This window comes from Sphaeramia orbicularis, chromosome 16 (assembly GCF_902148855.1).
Source record: "Sphaeramia orbicularis chromosome 16, fSphaOr1.1, whole genome shotgun sequence".
Taxonomy (NCBI): Eukaryota; Metazoa; Chordata; class Actinopteri; order Kurtiformes; family Apogonidae; genus Sphaeramia; species Sphaeramia orbicularis.
Genome location: NC_043972.1, coordinates 39,112,044 through 39,127,866, shown reverse-complemented (window position 1 = coordinate 39,127,866; position 15,823 = coordinate 39,112,044). Strand labels below are relative to the sequence as shown.

At 35.3% G+C, this 15,823-nt stretch overlaps 3 protein-coding genes across 6 annotated transcripts; all 3 read left to right on the top strand.

The window, feature by feature from the left end:
* The first annotated feature begins 3,528 nt into the window (after window positions 1-3,528).
* Window positions 3,529-4,715, top strand: LOC115435812 (uncharacterized). Its single transcript, XM_030158425.1, has 4 exons — window positions 3,529-3,646; window positions 3,749-4,066; window positions 4,188-4,451; window positions 4,546-4,715. The coding sequence occupies exons 1-4, from the start codon at window positions 3,580-3,582 to the stop codon at window positions 4,713-4,715; spliced, it is 819 nt and encodes a 272-aa protein (XP_030014285.1). The 5' UTR covers window positions 3,529-3,579.
* A 4,608-nt stretch (window positions 4,716-9,323) lies between these two features.
* Window positions 9,324-11,310, top strand: LOC115435585 (uncharacterized). Its single transcript, XM_030158099.1, has 7 exons — window positions 9,324-9,454; window positions 9,564-9,881; window positions 10,003-10,266; window positions 10,361-10,522; window positions 10,608-10,715; window positions 10,843-10,877; window positions 10,968-11,310. The coding sequence occupies exons 1-7, from the start codon at window positions 9,391-9,393 to the stop codon at window positions 11,094-11,096; spliced, it is 1,080 nt and encodes a 359-aa protein (XP_030013959.1). The 5' UTR covers window positions 9,324-9,390; the 3' UTR covers window positions 11,097-11,310.
* A 794-nt stretch (window positions 11,311-12,104) lies between these two features.
* med18 (mediator of RNA polymerase II transcription, subunit 18 homolog (yeast)) lies at window positions 12,105-14,109 on the top strand. Of its 4 annotated transcripts, none has more exons than XM_030158108.1 (3): window positions 12,105-12,393; window positions 12,615-12,712; window positions 13,434-14,109. In XM_030158108.1, exons 2-3 carry the CDS (start codon window positions 12,640-12,642, stop codon window positions 13,988-13,990), a joined length of 630 nt encoding a protein of 209 aa, XP_030013968.1. In that variant the 5' UTR covers window positions 12,105-12,393; window positions 12,615-12,639; the 3' UTR covers window positions 13,991-14,109. The 4 variants fall into 4 exon arrangements, with proteins under 4 accessions (XP_030013968.1, XP_030013965.1, XP_030013967.1 ...); XM_030158105.1 differs by having other exon boundaries at window positions 12,612-12,712; XM_030158107.1 differs by having other exon boundaries at window positions 12,105-12,396; window positions 12,579-12,712.
* The last annotated feature ends 1,714 nt before the right edge of the window (window positions 14,110-15,823 follow it).

Genomic DNA, 15,823 nt, shown 5'->3' with positions numbered 1-15,823 from the left:
ACTGAAGTGCTGCTTGGTGTACAGTGCAGCCACAGCCTGCCCACGACAATACTAGGGCGGGGGGCGGGGAATCTGCATCGACCTGTCCGTCAAATGATTACTTCAAGGACTGACGGAAATATCGGACTTTTGAGGGTAAACTCACCAGCATTGTAAACAGGAAAACATGAAACTAGTGAACGTTATTTAACTGCAGTGAATTAGTTGCCAAGATTAAATTATTTGTGTGCTGTTTTGTGTTTGTATGCCTCTGGGTCTATATCATGGTATAAATATTTAGCTTAGTTTTTTTACTGTATTTATTATAAACGTAACATTATCATAAATCTTACATATTCTTTAAAGCTAGCTAGATCCTACATGGCTTCTACTATATTCATATTTTTTTTTCTCTTGTGCATTATTCTTATTAACCCTTTCATGCATGAATTATGAGAACCTTAATTAATTAAGTTTGTTTTTGTTTTTTTTCCTGAGTGTTTTTATTTCTCTTAAAGCATGAAAAAAAAATGCAATTGATTTTTTATGAACCTATTTTTCATGGAGTTACAAAAATGTCCTCTCAGCTGGACACCATGCATTTGATTTTAGAAGCAAAGAAACATGCATTTACTGATATATTGAGAAAACTATGAAATAAAAAAACATTTTTAATGCTGCTAACCTGATGTTTTCTCACATTTTAACATACCTGCAACAAAATAATATGCAAAAAAAAAAAAAAAAAAACATTATTTAAAAAAAAAAATAAACAAGCAAAACAAAACTTAATTACAGTCTAATAACAATTTTTTACACTCAGACACGATCAAGTTTATCAAGAACAGCAAAGTTATAGTAATGGTATGAATGGCAGTGTATGAGATGATGCATAGGCATCCACTGTGTTGGCTGATATGGAACTAAAACAACAAACTCCATGAATATACAAGAGCTGTAGAATAACTGTCAACTGTAGTGACCACTATGCATGAAAGGGTTAATACTGTTTACATATTTTCTGTATATATTAGTATGTGTCAGTAAATACATTAATACAGAAACCTACAAATACATATATGTGTGTATGCACTTCAGAAAAATGTAAAGAAAGAAAGAAAGAAAGAAACAGACAGACAGACAAACAAAGATAGAAGAAAGAAGCTATATGGCACAGGTGTCAAACATGCGGCCCCGGGGCCAAAACCGGCCAGCCAAAGTTTTCAATCCGGCCCACAGGATGAATTTGCAAAGTGCAAGTAAGGGCATTGAACTCAAAAATAGCATCATAATAACTTATAAATAATGACAACACCAATTTTTTCTCTTTGATTCAGTGCAAAAAACATTAAATTACGAAAATATTTACATTAAGAAACTATCCTTTAACAATAAAATGTGAATAACCTGAACAAATATGAACAACCTGAAATGTCTAAAGATAACTAAGTGTAATTTTAACAATATTCTCCTGTTATTAATCCTTTCATGCACTGTCCACTCCAGTGGACAGTTCTTCTCCAGCTGTTCTCTTGTATATTCATGGGTTTTGTTGTTTTAGTTCCATATCAGCCAACACAGTGGACGCTTATGCACCATCCCATACACTGTAATTCAGATCATTACTGTAACTTTGCTGTTCTTGATAAACCTGATCTGCACTAACATGTTTGAGTGTAAATCAATTGTTATTTGTTAGACAAGAAGGTTTTTTTTTTGCATATTATCTCCATGAAGTGAGTAATTACTAGCATTAGAATATGTGAAAATGTGAGAGGACATCAGATTAGCAGCATTAAAAATGTTTTTATTTCATTGTTTTCATATCACTCTCTGATATTGGGTTTTAAACACATGTTTCTTTACTTCAAAAATCAAATGCATGGATATTTTTGTAACTCCATAGAAAAAAAAACTCGATCACATTGTTTTTTTCATGGCTAAACACTGAAGAAAAAAATCTTGACTAAGGTTCTCATAATTCGTGCATGAAAGGGTTAAATGTTTTGTGTCTTTGTAGATCTGATCTGTAATACACATGTATAAATGATAAGTCAAGGCATAATATTGATAAAATTGTTCTTATATTTCTTAACAAATTAAATTTTTCAGGTTATTCACATCCTTTTTGTTTGGATACTTTGTAAATGTAAATATTGAAATAATTGAATGTTATTTTTTGCACTAAATCAGTTTGGAGTTGTCATTATTTATTGGTTATCATGCTATTATTTGACTGGTCTGGCCCACTTCAGATTAAATTGGGCTGAATGTGGCCCCTGGAAGAAAATGAGTTTGACAACCCTGCTATATGGGATCATCTTGATGGAGAAAATGATAGAAGATCATGGAAGCCTCTGGGACATCCTGAAGGTATGTAAAAGAACACAGGATTTTTTAAAGAAAACATCCAGACTGTCGACCTAAGACAGTTGAAAATTTACTAAATCCAAATAACACTAATACTAACTTTACTGACACTGATTTTACATTACAACCCCATTACAACCCTGCAAAAACACAAAGCTAAAAGCTGTCTAAGATTTTTGCACACTACTATATATATATTTATATATATTCTAGACATATAGTGGTTTAAAGAATGTGATCACAATATGCTAATTTGCATTGGTTGGTGTTTCATATTAGACTTTCCTCAACATTTTTAATTCCATTACGTACATTTTTAACAGGTAGTGCAAGAGGTTATGATTTCTCTGTAGCTGGTCCTATCTGGTACTAGTTGGTTCAGTGAATGACATACTACTACAGCAGCACTGACAGCACCTCCAGCAAGCAGTGTCACAGGGATGTTCATTCTCACGGTCTTGGTTGGTTTTACTGTATAAGGTTGTCAACATTTCTGACTGCACACCACGTCCATCACATGAGCAGAACTCAAAAGGGCTCACAAATGAAATCAATGAACACGTTTCATTGATTGCATGTGGTTCAGCCTTAAATTCATTATTAATCATGAGTTGGCTTGATGTGCTTCTTTAGTTCACATCTGAATCATATATCTCACGTCCTATAAAGTTTTCCATTGTTGCACTTTCCATATTAGTCTGCATGTCTGTGTTTTTTTTGTGTGTTTATCTCAATAATCTGAATCACCAGTTCCCACAGAGCATGTCAACATAATGAGAAAACAGATACATTCAAATGGTATTGCACTATGTTTTCTTGTGCTTATGATTTCATTTAAGATTTTATTATAAAATAAAATCTAAAAACATAAATTACAACACACAACACCCATAAGTAATAACTGTTTCAAACCTCTGACTGAGAAATCAAGCTTGATATACACTCTACATGTTAACACCTATGCATATGTGAAAAATTATATCACCTTACGCCAGAAGTGAAAAAAAAAAAAAAAAAACAGTGTGGGTGAAAGCCTGTGTGCCTATCCTCTGCATTAGCTAGTGGACCACTTCCTGTCTGTAAAGCGATCTCATCAGCTCACGCCAACCTGACAGAAGTGATGCAAAGTCTCTAAACTGTTTTGTTTCGCAGTGATACTAAAACCACAGGAGGGGGGTTCTATCTGTTCAGCATTATCTTAATTTTTCCAGAGAAGTGACAGACTGTACCATGATACAGAAAGCCTTTGTTTTTATACTATTTATGTGGAATTCATCCACGTCCACCTCACAAGATGGTAAGTCATTTTTATTTATTTATGTGTTTTTTTATTTTACAGTATCTATTTTAAAACACAATTTTGGGTGAGTTCTAAATTTGATATTTTATATTTCTACAGTCGTACATCTCCGTCGATTCTCACTTGGATGTGAAGCAGTGATCCCTTGTCAGAATAACAGAGTTTATGTAAATCGTGTTAAGTGGTTGTATAAAAGACAAATGCGTGGTGAAGAAAAAACAATATTAGTTATAGACAAGGGAGGATTACTGAGCCACGGTGATGCCTTCCCCCATCAACTAAGAGTTGGATCCAGGGCATCCTTGATCATTGACTCTTTTACAGAGGACTATGAAGGCCTGTACTGGTGTGTACCTTTATATTGTGACCCATACAACTGCAGGACTGACATGTTCAGAATCATCAGAGTAAAGAAAGGTCAGAACTATAGTCAAGACATGTCTTACTTTGTTGTTTGAACAGATTAGACCTAAATATTTCTGTGTGTTCAGTTAACGCCATACTTCATCCAACATATAATCTTTTCTCTTTCTTTCAGAAATTCTGAATGACACGTTTAAGACAGTACACGTGTCTGCAGGAGACACTTTTGCATATAAGTGTCCTGGTAAATTTCCTAACACAAGATGGACTTTTGAAACAAGAAACAATTCCTCCTGTAGGAGCCTACGAGAAGTGACTTCAAACAAGTCTATACATATTGTAAATGTCACAACAAAAGATGCTGGAAAATATACCTGTTCTGTGAGTAAATGTAACAGACCCTTTGTGAAGCTTCTAACTGTAACACTGTGTGTAACAGGTGAGAAATGTAGACCCGTATTGAATGTTGTTATTCATCAAAAGTAAACTATTTCACTTATAGTTTACTTATTATAATTTCTGTCACATTACAGAGCACCAGTGCAAGAATTTATCAGATTCTTGTCCAGTTTGTGATTTGATATTAAATAACACCGAGCTACACAACGTGACAAATGAACATTCGTGTGGATCATTAAATTGCAGCTCAGATCAAAGTACGAACCTCACATCACACACTTCAAACAACTCACCAGGTCAGTGATTTACTCAGTGTTGAATCTGATTTGTTTGGGATTTAATACTTTTTTTTTTTTAACAGGCACACATGGATATGAAATGACAATTGTTTCTGGGACATTAGGCGGAATCATTTTGTGCCATATATTCATGGCACTTTTAATTTGCTGTTCCAGATCAAAATTGCTAGCAGGTAGTACACACACACACGCACAATATTTGTGTCTTTATAAAACTTTTGATTTGTTGTTTGGATGGTCTGTGTTGTGTGTCATTGTAAATATTTGGGGCAATTGTAAGTTGGATTGCTGAATCTGTTTCTGTTTATGTCTCCCTTAAGTATGGAGTTGTCTTTGCTGTAGCATGGATAGTAGGGTAAGTGGTCTATAATGATTTTATGTAAACCCCTATTCAGCAATGAATTGATTAATGCTTTTTTAATGTAATTTATTACTTGTTATTGCAGGGGGCAGAGGAGACATCAGTGGTTTATTCATTCATTGTCACCAAAGCTCCAGCTCCGATAACCAACAACTGTTCGACTTACAGTGAATGTATCTACAGTGAAATAAAAGTGCAGAAAAAAACTGTATAGATTAAAATTTTTGTACAGTAAAATTTCTATAACACAAAAGAACCTTTAGTGACTCTTTTTCTTTATCCTTGCAAAGAAATAAGATTTCTAGAATATATTTTAAAACGTACTTTTATTATTGCTGTGTGATCTAATCTTCTTCTTTGATCTTCTACGATGCAAGCCACAGTTTTGACTAAGGCTCTTTGCAGTCACAGATATGAAATAATTTTGTTCATCTTTCATCTGTCAGTTTTATCGTGTAAAAATTGACCATCTTAATCTCAAGATATAACAATTATTAAGATATGTATGTAAAATATCAATTTTATATTGTGTCCTGCATGTAAGTTTTGAGTACTTTCACTTTTTATCCTTCAAGTTGATTTTCCTCGTCATACATTTGGATGCACTGATTTTTAATACTGGCATTTACTTGTGAAGAATTCTTAGATTAATCTTTTTATCTAACTAAATGATCAAATGATTCAGAGTTATATTCTGATGTATCAATAATGTCAATTCAGTTATATCCATATTATCTTTTTTTTTTTTGTTTGGGAACTTTAACTTTTAATTCTTATACATTGAAGTGATAGCAATAATAAAAGCTGTTCTTGACTAAGCAATATATGGACAAGTTTTCCTTTTGATTGGATATTTTTGGACTGTATTTCAGCATTTTTCCCACCAGTATCAGGGATGGAAACATAGCTGTTAACCCATTCCTTACAGTTTGTTAACCAGTTACTATGTATTGCTCAGTAAAGTAGCCCCGAAAACTGTCATTTTGTAATTGACTAAACTGTTGGAAGGTTTGCTCCACAGCAATGTACAAAATGTAAAAATTATTACTGAAAAACAATACGTGACAACAAATAATGTGTTGTACAAAAAATATATAATTTTCCTCTGGATTTTTTTCAATGTAGTTAAATGGACATTGGTGTATTCAATGCAGCAACACAATTAGTTCATAGCCTACTTGTAGTAACTCATTTATATTTCACAACTGAATCAAGGAACTGTGGTCCTGGGAAAGCTTTGATGTATTTAAATCCACCTCTTTTTTTGGTGATAGAGATAAAATAGATTGATCATTTACAAATAACAGCACCAGACAAATTTAACAGAGTGATAATTATGAAGCCACTGCTGCTGAAATTCTCAAAAAGTTTTAGTTAAGTCCATTATAGGGAAGTCTGCTTGGGTTACAGAAAAAAAAAAAATTCTATGGATGAAAGAAAATGTAGCCAAAGTTCTTGACCATCAACACTGAGATGCACTGGATGTTGTGCAACTGCAAAACTTGGTGGTGCTTTACATTAAAGATTGTGGTAATAACATATAGTAACATAGTGTGGTAATAGTTTGGTAAAATATAATGACTAATGTAGTATTGCATGTAATTTACCAAATCGATAATCATGTAATGACTCCTGAAATAACAATAATAAATGAAAATTCTTGGAAATAAAAAAGGTAATTAACATTTCATTCATTCATTCATTCATTTTCTGACCAGCTTAATCCTCTGAATGGTGGTGGAGGGGTTCTAGGCCATCCCAGCTACCATCAGATAAAGGCAGGGTTCAAGCTGGATGTGTCGCAAGTTCATCACAAAATGCAAATCTACTCATTTCTTTTTAATTTAAATCTGATGTTACATTAAATTAAACCAAACCAAACACCAAGAGGCAAGAACCAATCAGGATAGCAGGCAAAGAAGAACACAAGGAAAAGAACACAGGGAACTCTGTGAGCAACACGATATTTACAAGAAACCTCAAACTTGAGGATTTTGTGGATGCTTTCATGAGGGACAGCAGTATAAAATCCAGAGCGGCTATTAGATCTTGTATTGTTGTATTGTCTTGTATTGTCATTGCCACATATTATGCTAGGCAGATAACAATATGTACTTTATTTGTGAGTTTAGCTTTAAAAAATGTGGACATTCATAAACTCAATATTCCAACGACTCATCCACACATTATTTAGTAATAAAATATTGCTTCTAATGAGAATCTGCTTATCATTCATTTATTCATTCATTTTCTGAACCCACTTTATCCTCACCAGGGTCACAGGGGTCACAGGGGTCACTGGAGCCTATCCCAGCTACTGATAGGCGAAGGTGGGGTACACCCTGGACATGTCACCAGTTCATCACAGGAATGACATATAGAGACAAACAATCACCCTCACATTCACACCTATGGACAATTTAGATTAACTGATTAACCTATCAGTGCATGTCTTTGGATGGTGGGAGGAAGTCGAAGTACCCGGAGAGAACCCACGCAGACATGGGGAGAACATACAAACTCCACACAGAGAGGTCCCACCCCCATCAACTGGTGTAGAATCTGCTTATCCTACATGATAAAAAAAAAAAAAATCTACCAAAACACACAAAAAGAAAAAGCAAAAACAAAATGTAACCACCCCAAATAAGAAGTAGCTGAGGCAGTTTTTTTTTTTTTTTTTTTTTAAAGTCAAATTTGAAAATAAAGTGATATTAAAAAGCATTCTGCTCAACAGTTTCTCCATTTCTTCAAGATTTTCAGGGTCAAGTTTTGTGATTCTTCTGAAATATTAAAATTTAAAAGCAGACAGTATGACCAAAACATATTTCATGTTTTGTCTTGTCAATTTCACATTGCCTACAATGAAATACAAGTCACTGTATCTGACTTGTGTAATTTACCAGTAGGCCTTGACAGTGTGGTCTTTAGTTCAGTGGTTCCCAGCCTTTTTTGGCTCGTGACCCCATTTTAACATCACACATTTCTGGTGACCTCAGACATTCAAAACAGATTTTTTTTTTTTTTTTTTTGCTAAAATCTATTTGTTTTTGATCATGTAATAGTTTGATATACTATGTTGCAAATAAAAATTAATTTTAGATGACATTTAGTCTATATGATGTATATTATTATGGACAGAGGAAGAAAAGCCAGGTGTAGATTACTGCACAAAGTGAGAATTTTATTTTCCTTGGTCAGGATATGTACAGTCAGTCCAGCTTGGATTTACAAGGCTGAATTAATACTTAACAAAGAATAACTCAAACTATGAATTATGAAAGAGCTGCAGCATCTGAAACTGACCACAATGAACATTTGAAAGATAAACAGTACCACAGTGCTTCAGTTTCAGCTTCACAGTTTGTCATGTCTTTTATGTATAGGGATTGTCTCTCTCAACTCACCATTTATTTTTTATTAAGTTTTTTTTTTTTTTTTTTTTAATCAATTACTAGAAATTTCAGGCGACCCCAATTGAATTCCAGGAAACCCCATGTGGGGTCCTGACCCCAAGGTTGAAAAACAATGCTTTAGGATGTATACTCTGAGTCTTTATGTTCTTCCTGGAAGGATTTACAAGTTTCTGATGCAACACTTCCAACATCACAAGAGAAAAAACTCTAAAGGGCTCATAAATTAAATCTACAATATAAACTTACAATGGTTAAACTTTCAATTTATCATTAAGCATAAGATGAGTTGTTGTGCTCAGGTGACTCATATCTAAATCATACATCTTGTGCCATGTTCAAGTTTTCCATAGTTGTCACCTTCCATTATTGTGCTATGTATCTATGTTTTTTCTCCGTGTTTATCTCAATGATTTTTCACAGTATTGAAATACTTCCCTAATTACAACAGAGCACATCAACAAACTCCCTGTATTGTAATAAATTTAATTACATTTTTACATTACATTCTTGCATTATAACACAAAGACTATAGTCTAAAATCTGAAAACAGAAATTATAACAAAAAACACCTAGTAATAATAGTTTGACACCTTTGAGTGAGGAGTTACATTTGCTTTGCAGTCTACATGTTAACACCTATGCTAATGTGAAAAAAAAAAATCATCCTACATCAGCAGTAAAAAAAAACAGTGTGGGTGAAAGCCTATGTGCCTTTCCTCGCATTAGCTAGCGGACCACTTCCTTTTGTAAAAGCGATCTCATCAGTTCACTCCACCTTGACAGACACGATGCTTAGTCTCTAAACACTGTTTTGTTTCGCAATGATACTAAAACCACAGGAGGGGGGTTCTATCTGTTCAGCGTTATCTTAATTTCTCCAGAGAAGTAACAGACTGTACCACGATGCAGAAAGCCTTTATTTTTATACTGTTTATGTGGAATTCATCCACTGCCACCTCACAAGATGGTAAGTCATTTTTATTCATTTATGTGTTTTGTTTTTTTTTATTTTACAGTATCTATTTTAAAACACAATTTTGGGTGAGTTCTAAATTTGATATTTTATATTTCTACAGTCGTACATCTCCGTCGATTCTCACTTGGATGTGAAGCAGTGATCCCTTGTCAGAATAACAGAGTTTATGTAAATCGTGTTAAGTGGTTGTATAAAAGACAAATGCGTGGTGAAGAAAAAACAATATTAGTTATAGACAAGGGAGGATTACTGAGCCACGGTGATGCCTTCCGCCATCAACTAAGAGTTGGATCCAGGGCATCCTTGATCATTGACTCTTTTACAGAGGACTATGAAGGCCTGTACTGGTGTGTACCTGTAAATTGTGACCCATACAACTGCAGGACTGACATGTTCAGAATCATCAGAGTAAAGAAAGGTCAGAACTATAGTCAAGACATGTCTTACTTTGTTGTTTGAACAGATTAGACCTAAATATTTCTGTGTGTTCAGTTAACACCATACTTCATCCAACAGATAATCTTTTCTCTTTCTTTCAGAAATTCTGAATGAAACGTTTAAGACAGTACACGTGTCTGCAGGAGACACTTTTGCATATAAGTGTCCTGGTAAATTTCCAAACACAAGATGGACTTTTGAAGCAAGAAACAAACCATCCTTTAGTAGCCTACGAGAAGTGACTTCAAACAAGTCTATACATATTGTAAATGTCACAACAAAAGATGCTGGAAAATATACCTGTTCTGTGAGTAAATGTAACAGACCCTTTGTGAAGCTTCTAACTGTAACGCTGTGTGTAACAGGTGAGAAATGTAGACCTGTATTGAATATTGTTATTCTTCAAAAGTAAAAGATTTCACTTATAGTTTACTTATTATAATTTCTGTCACATTACAGAGCGCCAGTGCAAGAATTTATCAGATTCTTGTCCAGTTTGTGATTCGATATTAAATAACACCGAGCTACACAACGTGACAAATGAACATTCGTGTGGATCATTAAATTGCAGCTCAGATCAAAGTACGGACTTCACATCACACACTTCAAACAACTCACCAGGTCAGTGATTTACTGTATTTACAGTCTTCAGGAGATTTGATTTGAAGAAATAAACCACCATATTTTCTCTACTTTTTTTTTACAGCTTCACATGAACATCAAATGACAATTATTTATGCCACACTGGGAGCCTTTGTGTGTCTCATCTTTATGGCACTCATAAGTTACTACCTCAGATTGAAATTACGGGCAGGTAAATTATGTGTGTCTCAGTCTTACTGAAATAGCTTGGTGGGTGGTTTTTGTCATGGTAAATATTTGGGGCTAAGGCGAGTTTCTTTGCTGAATGTGTTTCTGTTTCTGTTTCTTTGCCCCTGAAGCACGTCGGCGTTGCCCTTCTTGCTTTGGCATTGATGTAAGTGACATGTGATGATGCTGATGTGTGAATATACATTTATAAAAGAAATGATTATTACAATGTTGATGTAATTTTTACTTACTGCAGGTGGAAGAGGAGGCATCAGTGGTTTATTCTTCCATTATTATCAGGAGACCTGCACCGACGACAAACAACCACATACCTACATGTACACAGGAGGATTGTGTGTATAGTGAACTAAAATCATTTCAGTAGTTTTAATGCATTTTTATTTGTCATATAATATAACATAATGAGGAAGAAGTATTGTGACATCATGTGATAAAAGCCCTATATACAAAAAATATATATTTTTGTACCTGTCCTTCTTGAAAATAAATAAGATATTGCAGAAATACAACTCCAGTACTTTGAATTGATATTCTATCTTCTGATCAACTACATTTTTTTGTTCCACCTCTAATCCATTTCCAAGGCTTGAGTTATTATGGAGACTCAAATTTTCCAAAAATAAATGTATGTTCATCTTTCATCTGCCAGAATTTACATTATGAAAGATAAAATCATCTCCATCTCCAGCTGTGAAAACTACTGAGGTCTCTATGTTCATGTATAGGCTGACCTATTACTCAGATTCAGCAACAATAAAGCACTTAAATATTGTCAATGTAAGAGTTCTACAAAGTACTTTCCCTTTTTATCCTTCTTCCTCACAACACATTTGGATCATAACATATCATATTTCATCATGATTTGGAATCTGTCTTAAATTGTATTTATTATTGTGATTATGATGTTGCTGACCTGTTGGCCAGGTCCCACTTGCAAATGACATGTTGATCACAGTGGAGCTTTACCTGGTTAAATAAGTAAGTAAGTAAGTAAGTAAGTAAGTAAGTAAGTAAGTAAGTAAGTAAGTAAGTAAGTAAGTAAATAATAAAAGATTTTACTGGTAATGCAACCTTTTACTTGTGATGCCAATAAAGAACTTGAAATATTTTCCTTTGAGACAATTATTTGATCCAATGATAGGTTTGTGAACCAAAGCTTTTGTTATTGAGAAAACCATTTAGTACACAGAACATTGAAAACAACTAGGTTATTATTAGTGATGATTCTTCAATTATTTCTAGATGGTATTTTCCTTTAATTGTGTATTTTTGGGCTTTGTGTTGTACTCTTTGCCTTTATTATAACTCGTTCACTATTATGTTACAGTTTTTCACCGGTAGGGGGCTGTAGTGCACCTGGATGTTGAGCACCAAACGCTTTACGACAACAAGAAGAAGAGACATGCCGTCATTCATAACCAAATCTGGCCCTCTTTATTGTACAATTGAGTCTTAACCAAGCCTTTTAGATTATTTTTATTTTCTTAGATACGCCACCGTGGTTACAGTCAGAGTTGAAAAAATTTGCAGGGCACCTTTGCTCCTCACTGTACATCCTAGCTAACTGCTAACAAGTTTGTTTGCTAACAGCTAGTTAACGTGTGTTGAGTGGTGCTCAGTCTTTGTTGTGGATGATTTTGAGAAGATCTACCTGAGTTTCTAGAGTAAGTGAAGTTGGTGTTTTATTTCGCTTGGTTAGTGATAAATGAAATTACGCCAAGTTAGCTAATGCTAATTGGCTAATGCTACCGAAGCGTGTGTATTAGCTAGTAGCAATAGTAGAATGTAATAGTAGTACAATGACATCATTACCAGCCAGAAACTTAAGTTCATAGCTTGCATGCAGATAATAAAGAATTTTACGGTTTTCCACCTTCAGAAAACAACAACAACTTTTCAAAGAAGACATGGAGGCTCCTCCTGTGACTGTAATGCCCGTTACCGGGGGCACAATCAACATGATGGAGTATCTGCTTCAAGGTAAGATACTCCAGAAATGACCACAGCTGTGGCCAGAGGATGGAACATTTAGGTGCAGTATTAACTACACATTAATGTTAATCAAAGACACTTGGACTGAAAGCCACCGAGAAACATCTTTGAGAGCTATTTTATGTGCCCTTCCCTCTTTATTTTTTAATACTCAAGTCCACCATCTCTTGTCGTTAGAAGTACATTTGTTAAGTACTTTGAAAAGTATCTAAGTTTCTTTCTTTATGCTATTAAACCCTGATGATTAGATACTTAAGATATTTACCTGGGTATCTGTATGCATTCAGTAATGCTGTAGAGGTCCTAAATATTGATTTGCATTTTAATGAGAATAAAGTCGGAAAGAAATTAAATATGCACCATAAAGTAAACATGGTTGAGATGCTGAATCAGAACAGCACCTACAAGTCTACCAGTTCAGTTGATGGTTTGATGGTGGTAGAAGAAAATAGTCTTCCAAAAAAATGGATTGACAAACCATTCAAACTCAGCAATAAGTGATAATACAGGAAGTACAGTTGTCCCATGAAGAAAATTTCATTATAAACCACAAACTTATTATTTTTATTTATTTATTTTTTTTTTTTACAAAAATTGACAGCCATTGTCATTGTGCTGTCAGATGTGAAATTACATCATACTCAAACTATAACCCACAAAATAGAAGAACCTCTGATTTTGACAAAGGTACATTTCTTTCCATCTTCAGGGAGTGTGCTAGACCAGGCCTTGGAAAGTCTTTTGCATCGTCTCCGAGGTCTGTGTGACAACATGGAACCTGAGACCTTCACAGACCATGAACTGGTTTATCTCCTGAAAGGTCAACAAGGCAACCCTTTCATTCTGCGTGCCCGTCGCTCTCTGTCCCACCCCACAGCTCCATGGCATCTACGCTACCTGGGCCAACCTGAAGTGGGAGATAAAAGTCGCCATGCACTGGTACGCAACTGTGTTGATGTGGCTGCTTCACACAGCCTGCCAGAGTTCCTTAATGAGATGGGCTTCCGCATGGACCATGAGTTTGTGGCCAATGGTCACGTGTTTCGTAAAGGTGCGATGAAAGTAGTGGTTACTAAGCTGTCGCGTATCCTGGTACCAGGGAACACGGAGAACACGGAGCGTCTGTCACTTTCATACTTGGTGGAGCTGAGTGTGTTAGCTCCTGCTGGTCAGGACACTGTATCAGAAGACATGCGCAGCTTTGCTGAGCAACTCAAACCCCTTGTTCACTTAGAGAAAATTGACCCAAGCAAACAGAGACACTGAGCTGTCCTGTAGAGGATGGAGATCCCTCTGACTGTTATGGACAATTTACACCTTTTTGTATGCCTTTTTTTAAATCAGTACTTTTTTGCTTTATAAAATAAAATGCAACAAAATGTTCACTTAAGAATTAAAAGTGTGGTTAATCTGGTAGAGCAGGTAAATGTCACTGAATTTACAGGAACCTGAAAGAATTTTTTTTTTTTTTTTAATTCCACTGCATGTAGCTAGTTTAAATTTTAAGACATTTTATTTTAAATGAATGACCCAGAACAATTTTAATGTGTCATCTTAAGAAAAAAACAAACTGGTGCTTTGTTTAAAGGGGACATACTGTAAAAAATAAATACTTCACATCCTTTTCTATTATGAAAAAATATGTGGAGTGTCAGATTATATCAAAACTTGTCACTTCTCCCATATATCCTCATAACTGGGTCTTGAATGGCAACAATACATTTGCCATAATACACAGTTAGTTCTCCAGAAAGCACCAAAACCATCTTCACATCCTGGCTTCATTTGCTTGGATATCTAAATCGTTGTATTTGTGACACCCACAGAAAATCCTGTGGGCAGCAGCTCACGTGCATCTAACAGTACTGATCTTGTAAGCTTGTGGCAAGACTTAGAAACAGGTGCATACAGATCTACTTGAGTTGAGGATTACTGAAGACATATGACACTTACGTTAGCTTGATAAAATGGGGTATATTATGCCATATTTGACATGAGTGTCAATACTGAGTTATGCTGGTTCTAAACCTTTTTTAAATGTAGTGTCAGTATTTAAAGTTACTATCATTTCAGTGAGTTTGCTGTGGACACATTTCTTCCCTACCACTAGGTGTCTCTCTTGTTCTTCATGCAATCAGCTGCCTGATTGGAGATAGTGAATTGCTACCTCAGATCATCTACAGGAGCTGTGGTTGCCATGGAAATAATTAGCTGTGAGATCTGCACATCTTTTCCCCCCACTCTAATTAGCTTTCTCAATTGCTTAATGATACATAGACCTGTGAAAGCCTTTCTTTCTTCCCCTCAACAAAAGCATTGATTTTCCCTCTCTTCCCCTCTCATTCCTACTGTTAACCCATTAGTGCCTCTTTCATGGGAACTTGAGCTGGGACTATTACACATGAAAGCACTACAGCTGCCTTAGGTTTTTCACTCTTCAATCTGAGTTCCAAATTGGCCTTTATGCTAGTGTGTCAACATTATGTCCAATATGCAGCAGAGACCGAAGTAACTAATGCACATCCTGTCAGTTATGATAATAACGTGAGCAATAAGACATGAGTGCTTCTAATAATACCCCCACAGGAAGATGCATTTGCAGGGGTTGCGATGTAAAGTGACTGTGTGCATGTTTGAAGGCAGAGGTTGAGGGCAGGTGGCTGTCTCTACATATTGACCTACCTGTATGTCAAGGGTGATGAGACAGGTCTGCTGAGGTGGAAAGGTGAGATGACACAGCCAACATGCTCATCCTGGATCTGGAGAACGACACTTGTAAATGAGAGTGGATGTCCATGACATGAAATATCACTACAATACTTCCTTTTATTTGCGTTTTGAGTGTAAATCTCATCTGCCCAATTTTTCCGTAATGTTATAGTTCCCTGCCTGTTAAACCAAGTTGACCATTATCTGATGGAGACAGTTTTATGTTCCAACAACCAGAAGCAGACTACTGGCCCTCAGGACTAAAGCATGATGTTTCAGGTCTGAGTGAATTATGTATTAAAGAGGCAGATGCCTCCTTGCCCAAGGCTTTCTATGTCCAGCATGGATACACTACAGTCTGCTGGCTTTCTTCCACTTAAACTTGTGTTT